The 10,207-nt window shown below is 36.5% G+C and overlaps 2 protein-coding genes across 6 annotated transcripts; both read left to right on the top strand.

Annotated features, from left to right (window-relative positions):
• The first annotated feature begins 1,204 nt into the window (after window positions 1-1,204).
• On the top strand, window positions 1,205-4,495 carry LOC111799078. Of its 2 annotated transcripts, none has more exons than XM_023682475.1 (10): window positions 1,205-1,318; window positions 1,605-1,913; window positions 2,168-2,260; window positions 2,349-2,666; window positions 2,747-2,882; window positions 2,988-3,150; window positions 3,323-3,451; window positions 3,634-3,828; window positions 3,916-4,038; window positions 4,112-4,495. In XM_023682475.1, the coding sequence occupies exons 2-10, from the start codon at window positions 1,631-1,633 to the stop codon at window positions 4,223-4,225; spliced, it is 1,554 nt and encodes a 517-aa protein (XP_023538243.1). In that variant the 5' UTR covers window positions 1,205-1,318; window positions 1,605-1,630; the 3' UTR covers window positions 4,226-4,495. The 2 variants fall into 2 exon arrangements, with proteins under 2 accessions (XP_023538243.1, XP_023538242.1); XM_023682474.1 differs by having other exon boundaries at window positions 1,541-1,913.
• An 872-nt stretch (window positions 4,496-5,367) lies between these two features.
• On the top strand, window positions 5,368-9,419 carry LOC111799237 (ribulose-1,5 bisphosphate carboxylase/oxygenase large subunit N-methyltransferase, chloroplastic-like). 4 transcript variants are annotated; one of them, XR_002815792.1, is made up of 7 exons: window positions 5,368-5,958; window positions 6,065-6,093; window positions 6,752-6,960; window positions 7,315-7,440; window positions 7,957-8,361; window positions 8,687-8,995; window positions 9,262-9,419. XR_002815792.1 is itself a non-coding variant. In XM_023682703.1 (7 exons), the coding sequence occupies exons 1-7, from the start codon at window positions 5,459-5,461 to the stop codon at window positions 8,897-8,899; spliced, it is 1,407 nt and encodes a 468-aa protein (XP_023538471.1). In that variant the 5' UTR covers window positions 5,368-5,458; the 3' UTR covers window positions 8,900-9,085. The 4 variants fall into 4 exon arrangements, 2 of the variants coding, with proteins under 2 accessions (XP_023538471.1, XP_023538470.1); XR_002815791.1 differs by having other exon boundaries at window positions 9,251-9,419; XM_023682703.1 differs by lacking the exon at window positions 9,262-9,419 and having other exon boundaries at window positions 7,957-8,122; window positions 8,198-8,361; window positions 8,687-9,085.
• The last annotated feature ends 788 nt before the right edge of the window (window positions 9,420-10,207 follow it).

Below are 10,207 nucleotides of genomic sequence, written 5' to 3'. Positions count from 1 at the left end.
CTCTGGCACATGCTTAAATCCCTTCAGATCTGTTGAGTCTCATATGAGTTGCTTTTTCTTATTGGAGTTAATTTCTTCATTTTTGTGGTGTTACACCGTACTAAACCGCGGTTCTGGGTCAAACATGGGTCGACAAGTCAAATTGTTCAAGACGTGTGTTTTCGCTAAGTCAAATCGCTCAAGACGTGTGATTTCGCTAGTTGACAATTACGTAGTCCCATTTCTTTCGCCACACGTGTATACCATATAACTCACTACACTTGCCACCTAGAGGTTTGATACATGTCTGTCAATTGCCTTCAACCACACGAAGAAATACTCGAAGTCTAAATGTGACTAAAAATTAGGTTCTTACCATTCTTAAAAAGTCTGTCGAAACTCCAATTTTCAACTCAAATCTCCTCCAAGTTTCTTCAAGTGAGTTATGCGGAATCTCTCATGGTCAACATATCAAAAACTCAAAGCCTAACACCTATGAGAACTCACAAATCTATGAAAAAATTGAGAATAAAAATCCGTAAATCATACTTGTGAAGAGTTCTAGTCCAAAATCGGCTTCGAGCGGGTTTGTGTTCTTCCTCCTCAAACCTTATCTGACATTTTAATTTCTAAATTTTTATATTCAATTTTAGAAATGTTTCTTGCGTATTTAATAAATTAAAAAGTAAAATAATGCTTATTATTAATAATAATTATTATTATTATAATAAAAGCTAATTAGATTGTGTTATTTTCAAATTTTTTTAAAATGTGTTTATAATGGACACCAAGAAATAGAGATTTAAATTAAAAAAAAAAAAAACAAAAAATTATTTAATGAGAAATAAAATAGGACAAAAAAAAGGTATAAAAATAGAAATTCGGTTAAGAAAATGCATAGTTGGCGGAGGGTTAGTTTGGCGCGAAGTTGAGAGTGGCGATCCGTATCCAACGGACTCTGTGTTCTTCATTCCCCTTTTTCTACCTCCTCCTCTCTTCTCCTCTCCTCTTCTCCACTACCGAAATCTTCCATTCAACTTTTCCAAGAACACAGATCGAGCTCACACAGCCGAGGGATCTGAGTTCCTCACCAGGAACGACGATTCCTCATTTTTTCCCTTTCTCTAGGCACGTCTCTCTCCCTCCCCTTACAATTTCAATCCAACTATTACGCCGCAGATTGCATCATTTTCTTTGTTTTCTCTTTGATTTTCAGGTCGTAAATGCTGTTCTCTTCTCGCTCCCTCGCCGATGTTATACCTAATTTCACATCAAATCCTCTTCCACGGATCCACTGATACGTTCGAGTTTGTCTAGATTTTCATTCTCCTTCAACGAGGTACTCCCGATTTCCCTCATTTCCCCCTCATTTTGCTTTTGTTTCCTTTTATGTGTAAATGTGAAATTAGCATGCCTCCGTTATTCACAATTTGTTGTTAAGCTCTGAAATTAGTGTTACCTTTTCTGATGATGCCAATAATTTTGAATGGGGACTGTCTTCCTCTGTAATCGTAATGTGTGATTGATTCTGATAATACTTGCAACATTCACGGTATTATAGGTTTTTTCTTCTTTGTGGAGTGGAGATTTAGTGCTGTGCTACTCTTTTTTTTTTATCGCCCCAGAGGTTTGGAATTTAAAAAGTAACACAATGGGTAGCTGTCCCTCGAAACTAAGTCGGAATCTCAAGGCATATAGGAAATACTCTTCACGATTTGGAAAACGTCGTAGTAAGATTACAGCTGCCATTCCTGAGGTCAAAATCAAAGCAATCACTGATTCTCGAAGCCATGCAAGAGATTTTACAGTCAGCGAGTTTGTTCATCTCGATTTTGAGAAGGGAGGCGCTAATAACCGTGCAAGGTCTGAGGTGTCTAACGTGACCTTCCATCTGAAGCAGCTGCAGTGGAACCATAGTCAAATTGATTCAAATGGTATCTTTGCTTCCGCTCTCAATCCTTGCAATCAAACTTATTATTATATTTATTATCCCATTATCGAGAAACATAAGATTGCACTGGACACTCATAATACTCGATGGATATCTAAAACTAAGCCTAGATTATGAAGCTTTTACACGCTCATCTCCTCCCATGTTGGAAGGTTTAGATAGAAAATAAGATTTCTACTTTTGTTAAGCTGGATATATTCATCTGAACAGTGAATTTTGAAATTGCTTCATCTGTAGGATCATGCCAAGATGAACCATGGTTTGACTCAGCTAGTATTTTGGTCTCTGATGATGATGAGGATGATGATGATTTCAGCAGTGTTCATGGAGGTAAAAGTTAAAACTTCCTTCTCCACAGCCAACAACTTCTTTCACATTTCATTCACAAAAATTGTTACATTGTGTTTTGAGATGGCAGATTGTTTTCCTTCAATTGGAAATGCCCCGAATGCTCAATTGCTTCAGTATGAAAGCACATCGTGCTTCATTGATAATGGAAGCACGTATGAAGGTTTCTATGAAAGTTATCTCAAAATTGATGGAGGTGCACAGAACTTTGAATATACGAGTCAGGAGTTCAATATGAATTCTTGCCTGCCTTGTTTGCCTCCTCCAGTTAGTTGCAATGAGAAGAATCATTCTTCTAATCCCCAACCGGCAAATATAAAGAAATCCGCAGTTATCATGCTTTCTGTTAAGAGAAAATCTGTTGACGGATATGAAACAACTGAGATTTGTAAGTAAACATACTAGTTTTGTAAGTCCCAGTGTGTCGATTACTCGGCTTTTATAACAGTTTAATTTGTTGATCCACAGGTACGTCTGAGAAAATCTTATACCGTCCAAGAGCAGGACTTCTAATTCCATGTTCAAAGGGAGAAAAAATAACTCCATCATCCTGGTCCACTCTTTCACCTTCTGTCTTTAAGCTTCGTGGAGAAAATTATTTCAGGCATGTTCTTGAGTTTCACGTCCTTTAATTTCCCTATTGTGCTTATATTTTCGTGTCTAACTGTGTTCGTTTCTTCTTTTCTAACTCTGAACACCTATTGTGTAGAGACAAACAGAAGTACCCTGCAGCAGACTTCAGCCCATATGTTCCAATTGGAGTTGACATGTTTCTCTGCCCTCAGAAGATTAATCACATTGCTCAGCATCTTGAACTTCCACATGCCAAAGCACATGAAATGCTACCATCCATCTTAATTGTTAACATTCAGGTCTTTTGATTTTCACAATTTTTCTTTTCTTTTCAGTGAGCTCTCCTATACAAAGTTGATATTCCCATCTGGCTTTGCTCTGAAGATTTGTTGGCATTTAATATTTTGATGAAAAGGCATAACTAGATTGTTACAAACTGCAACTGATTTTGTTTTGTTGTTTCGATCTTAGCTGCCGACATATCCAGCTTCGATGTTCCCTGGTGATTACAACGGGGAAGGGATGAGCCTTGTCCTGTATTTTAAACTATCTGAGAATTTCGACGAAGAGATATCTCCTCATTTTAAAGACTGCATCAGGGTATCTTTTCCATCACTTCAATCAAGTTTTATAAATACTTTGGATATTCGAAAATGTTTGATGTTCTTACCAATATTGTTGAATAGGGAAGGAATTTGATCCTTCCTATTTGCAAGCTCCTCTGTGTTATGAAAGTATTTCTCGTTCCATTATAATATTTGCATGCTGGTTTTGTTCATCAGAGGCTAATTGATGATGAAATGGAAAAAGTGAAAGGATTCACAAGAGAATCCTTGGTTCCTTTCAGAGAAAGGTTGAAGATAGTGGGTGGGTTGGTTAATCCTGAAGATCTCCAGTTAAGTGCGACGGAAAGAAAGCTAGTTAGTTCTTATAATGAAAAGCCAGTTCTTTCACGACCTCAACACAACTTCTTCAGGGTAAAACGATTTCCACTTTTTTGGAGCCAATTCTGGTATGACCATAATAGAGATTGGTTTGGGTAATGGGTGCTGCTGCTATTTCAGGGACAAAACTACTTTGAGATTGATTTGGATATACATAGGTTCAGCTATATATCAAGGAAAGGCCTCGAATCGTTCCGTGATCGTTTGAAACATGGGATACTGGACATTGGATTAACAATAGAGGTACGATTCAAGCTTCTCTATCTAGTTCATAAGTTCATATAGTAATAAGCATGGTTGTTTTGAGTTGTGGCAGGCACAGAAACCTGAAGAACTGCCTGAGCAAATGTTGTGCTGCCTGCGCTTGAACAAGATCGACTTCGTAAACCGGGGGCAGGTGCCTACAATAATGACTGTAGGTGAAAGTTGAGAGAGGTGAGAAAGGTGGGGGAAGGCAGCAATCCTGCGCGCGCATCAGGAAAAGACAGAAATGCGCAAGGCCATTGCAAAGAAGGGAGAGGCAATTTGATAGGGATCTTAGAAAGCTTTTGGTGAGTGCTAAAGAGATTGATAATATAATGTTTATTACAATTCTTTCTTAGGTGCAATCAAATTGAGAGCAAAGTCTATGTGTTTCTTATGGTGGGGATGTAAGTATTTATATCACACAACTGTTGATGGTAAGATTTTTATAACAAAACAATCGATATTCATATGGTCGGATTTTGCAGGAATTCACTACATTTTTTATATTGTATACCCCACTATTTCTTTTTCCTTTCTTTTTTTTTTCTTTCTCACAAATAACAAAATATATGTATATATACATTTTTTTTTCAAACTTATATTTAAGATATTAAAGTTTTAAAACTTATTTTAAAAATATTATATTGTTAATTTAAGATATTTTAAAATCAAATTTAAATAAAGAGGTATTATAAGATTATTCATTCTTTAGCGATTCAAAAGGCCGTTCAACCATCTGAGTCAAGGGCATTCTCTTGTTGGTTACTACTATAAAACCAATAAAGTCGTTTATCTTCCCTTGTTGGTTACTACCACAAAACTAATGAAGTCGTTTATGTTATAATTCTTAAAAACCCTTTGATATTTAGTTTATATAATTTATGAGTCCAATTTAAAAACATTTTTTCCGAGGAATTATAATTTAAACAAGTTTTCTAACGCTACTATTTAAACAAGATGTAGTGTAATAGCATTTTAAATTATTTTATTTTAAATTTTAAGAAATCAAAGGGTTATTAGGGCTCAATATTCTTATTATAAATCCTAATTAATTTAATATATATAAATATATCAATTAGAAAGACAAAATTTTAGGTCTGATTATAGTCATGTCACGAGGATTCAGATGGTTGAACGTACTAGGGATCAAAATATTATATTTATTTCATAGTTTTTAAACTTAGGTTTTAATCGATATAAGGAAAATGTTGTGTTGTTCATAGCGTTTTTAGCATGCATGTAGTAATAAGATGAACCAATTTAACTTAAAAAATAAAAAAATAAAGAATAAATATGAGAAAATCTGAACCCTATCCATTCCACGAACATAAGCTATGCCAATCCCACGTCCCCATAATTTTCCACTTTTCCATATCCACTTCTCCAATGGGTTATTGAAAGCTTGAAATCCCCGAAAATGGCGACTCCGAATCCAACTTCCTTGCCGTTACCTTCTTCCTCCTCCAATTTCCTTTCCCTTCCCCGCACTGCAACATGCATTCCATTCCCACTAAAGCGCCCGCTTCTCCATCCCAAGCCGCGCCTCTCTCTAAATTCCCTCGCCTCTCCGGATTTGGACCCCTCCTTGCCCTCAAACGTTCACACCTTCTGGGAGTGGCTTCGCCAGGAAGGTCTGCTCTCCTCCAAGACTCACGTGAAGCCAGCGATTTTCCCCGAAGGCCTCGGCCTGGCCACCACCAAGGACCTATCCAAGAACGAGGTCGTTTTGGAGGTTCCTAAGCGATTCTGGATCAACCCCGACGCGGTTGCTAATTCTGAAATTGGCAATGTCTGCAGTGGATTGAAGCCGTGGATTTCTGTTGCTCTGTTTCTGATTAGAGAGAATTTCAAGGAGGATTCGCGTTGGCGACGGTACCTAGATATTCTCCCTCAGGAAACAGATTCCACTGTGTTTTGGTGCGTTTTTGGCTTCCTTCTTACTGTTTAATCTGTGCTCCTTGTTGTGATGTGTTTTCTTCATTGTGGAGTTCATGGAGTGCTTCTCTTGATGCTTTCAGTGCAGGTCTGAAGAGGAGCTTGCGGAGCTCCAAGGTTCGTGTGTCTTATATTTTCAATTTTTGTTTCTCTATTTCCCAACCCAAATTGGTTGTAGCTAGAGTACCGAAATTAATACAAAACGTGAATTTGTTTGGGAGTACGAGATCCCACATCATATGGGGAGGAGAATGAAACACCCTTTAGGAGGTTGAGTCCTAAAGGGAGTGGACACGAGGCAATGTGCCAGCAAGGACGCTGGCCTCGAACGGGGTGGATTTGGTGGGGCTCCCACATCAATGGGAGAAAGAAACGAGTGCCAGCGAGGATGCTGGGGTCCGAAGGGGGTGGATTGTGAGATCCCAAATCGGTTGGAGAGGAGAACGGAACACCCTTATAAAGGGTGTGGAAACCTCTTCCTAGCCGTTTTAAAAACCTTAAGGGGAAGTCCGGAAGGGAAAACCAAAAGAGGAGAGTATTTGCTAGCGGCAGGCTTGGGCCATTCTAGAGAGTTCACTCAAGGCACTAGACAAGACAGTAATGTGTATGCAGTACTTGTGTGCTAAACTCTTATGAAAAAATTAGGATTAGGAAGGAGAAATGTGTTTCTGGTCGTTAGATAAGTATGGTGTTTTCATCATGAAGATCACTCCTGACTCTTTATAATCATCCGTAAATAGTTGCTTACCACATTCTTGCTTCACGAACATTTCAGGAACCCAACTTCTGAGTACGACTTTGAATGTAAAAGAATATGTTAAGAGCGAGTTTCATAAGGTTGAAGAGATAATACTCCGCCACAAAGATCTATTTCCTACTCCAATTACACTGGATGACTTCTTTTGGGCTTTTGGGATACTCAGATCAAGAGCATTTTCACGACTCAGAGGCCAAAACCTTGTTTTGATCCCTTTCGCAGACTTGGTTAGATCTGTACTCTTACTTGATTAAGTTATTATTGTCATTGAAATTTTATGCATACAATACAAGCAGCGCCGGCGCGAAGTTAATTTGGTTTAAAGGTTGAGTCGATCCATAAATTTCATACTTAAATTGTTTTGAAAGTTTAGGATCACTGAACATTAAAGTTTATAGACCATAAGAATATTTAAATCAACAAATTGTTACATCTAAATCTCGTATCATGGATTAGTTTTATCTTCCCTATATTTTACAATAACGTTTACACATAATGATTCATTATACAAAAGAACTATTTTTCATTCTTTTCTTCAGACAAAATCTAACTCCCGTCAAACACATTTCATATTTGATCAGGTCAACCATAGTGCGGATGTAACCTCAGAAGAACATGCATGGGAGGTTAAGGGACCAGCAGGTCTCTTCTCATGGGATATCCTATTCTCTCTCCGGTCCCCAATTTCTGTGAAGGCTGGCGAGCAGGTGAAGAACTAATTTTTATATTTATGTACCTGGGTGACATAACTGATCATATAGTTGGAGTAGAGTGTTCTTGTTCGCTTGTCCAACATTTTCTTCTTAAACTGGGATTTACTTGCAGCAGTGAATAAAACGTGTGTTAGCTGTAAGATATTTAGATAAGGGGCATTTCATTTTGATCTTCTGATAAGTAAATTGATGGTTAATTTGCATTTTACTCTAAATTCTAAATATGGGATGGTGGAAGTTTTTGGGGATCAAGTAGAAAGTAAGATTAAAACATAAAGGACTTCAAAAGGATGTGAAATGAATTTCAGAATGGCACGACGTGGACAGGAAGTGTCGATCTATCGTGGGTTAAAGCCATTTCTCGTAGGTACCATAGGTTTCTAGTTTCCAAACATAAAGAACCAAAAATGTAATTTGGCCTATACTCTATGCCAAAAGTGTTAGAAATAGCGAGATTAATGATATTTTGAAAGTGCATTTACCTGGAAATTTTTACTGTATGTTCAACAGGTTTTTATCCAATATGACTTGAAAAAGAGCAATGCCGACCTAGCTCTTGACTATGGGTTCGTAGAGTCGAAACCTGACCGCAATGCATATACACTGACGTTAGAGATCCCAGAGTCGGACCCTTTTTATGATGACAAGCTGGATATTGCAGAGACTAATGGTCTTGGTGAGACTGCATATTTTGACATTGTTTTGGACCGTCCTTTTCCTGATGCAATGCTTCCATTCCTGCGGTTGCTAGCGCTTGGAGGCACGGATGCATTCCTCTTGGAATCCTTATTTAGAAACTCAATCTGGGGCCATCTTGAAATGCCTGTAAGTCGAGCAAATGAAGAGTTTGTGTGTCAAGTGGTCAGAAATGCCTGTGAGGTTGCTCTTTCTGGTTACCGCACCACTTTAGAAGAGGTAGACCGTCAAATCTTCATTCATCTATTATGCATTTATCATACATTCATGTTGAATATTTACTCATTGCAATACATGAGCTCACTCCCGTTTGCCATATCCATGAATTATTTTAAGCATCTTCAAGTAATTTGTGTGCTCCGAAATGTTTATTATGATCCGAATCTTATAGAATCCGATACTTTACCCTGGATTTCGAGTTCGCATCTCCTAATGATTTCTTTAGAAATCAAATTTTTAGTCCTACCATGTTATAAGTTTTAATTTCTCAACTCCAATACTTGTCTCTATATAATCCTGATTGGACAAGGATGATGAATTGCAGGACGAGAAGCTAAAAGAAGAAAAGCTTGATTCAAGACTGAGGATTGCTGTTGGAATAAGAGAAGGGGAGAAAAGGGTATTGCAGCAAATAATCAAAATTTTCAAAGACAGGGAACTGGAATTAGATGAATTGGAATATTACCAAGAAAGGAGGCTAAAGGATCTTGGGCTATGTGGGGAGCAAGGTGAAATTATCTTTTGGGAGTCCAAATAGGAATGCCCCATTCATTAATGGCTACCCAGAAATGAAGAAGGTTCAAATACATGCGGCTTTCAACACTTCGGCCATTGACAAGAATGGGATGTTCAAGTAAGCTCTGTATTTTAATTAACCAGCATCTATTAATAATAGGTGTTGATATATTCTTTATTATATTCATATCATATCATATCAGCTTTACATATTCATATCATATTCATATCATGCAAACACATAGAACGTTGGGATTAGTTAGATAGTACAAAAAGAAAATTCTAAATTTTACAAGTATCAAAATGAATGGCACTAATGTGGTCTATTTATATGCGAAATATAAATTATATCGATCATACAACTTATTTTTAGATAATAACCAGAAGTTGGTCGAGAGCGGGAGTGAATCTAGAGCAGGTGCCAAAGAGAGCCAAACCTAGTGTTGAGAGCCCCCATCGGTTTTGTATCAGTTTGGTCTTGATATTATTTTTGTAATCGGTTTCCTTTTTATATTTGAACTCAAACACTATTTTGAATGTTACAAGTATGTTTTATATCTCCCTAAGTCTTTTTCTTAAAGCAAAAAATTTTACCTTATTTTTATCTCGTTGAATCAACCAAAGTTATGCTTCAAATAGCTATGAAGTCGGGTTTTGACCGACAAAAGGACTTAGTTAAGGTATATGATGTAATTACAAGGGTAAAATGAATTTTTGACCTAGCTATAATTACGAAAAATTCATAAAGGATGACTTTTTTGTAGTTATTATATCCATGCACATGGCTATAATCAAATGCAACTCTAGTTTATAGTAAATTGACATTGATAATTAAAGAGTTTAATTAATTAACTTTATATTATTATTAGAACTTATAATTAGTAGGTCTATAATGTCTCCTTTTAAAAAATATATCTTTTAACTTTAAAAATAATATTTTGTTTAAAAAATTTCATTAATATTAATTTCAAAAGAAATTCAATTTTTTTTTATTAACTTTTTAGAAACATTAAAAAAATAACTTTGCTGTCCATACTTAATAACTTGTGAATTTTGAAGGAACATTAAAACGTTGGTAGATAATTTATGAGGTATTGATAGACGGTTTTCATCCCTATATTAACGGTAATAATTTTTTTTGAATTTTTTCATAAAGGTAAAGGTAAAGGGTGTTAACCCTACTATTAAAATTTCATGGGTATTTTTTGAATATAGTAGTAACAATAAAAATATTTTTGAACTTTTTTAAAAAAGTTGAAGGGTATTAACAAAACTCTTTAAATTTCACCGTGATTCGTAGCCACGTGCTCTAATCCTCTGAGCTACAGAC

Source organism: Cucurbita pepo, chromosome LG07 (genome assembly GCF_002806865.2).
Source record: "Cucurbita pepo subsp. pepo cultivar mu-cu-16 chromosome LG07, ASM280686v2, whole genome shotgun sequence".
In the NCBI taxonomy this organism is placed as follows: Eukaryota; Viridiplantae; Streptophyta; class Magnoliopsida; order Cucurbitales; family Cucurbitaceae; genus Cucurbita; species Cucurbita pepo.
The sequence above is the reverse complement of the archived record's forward strand: the minus strand, read 5'-3'. Positions and strand labels throughout refer to the sequence as shown.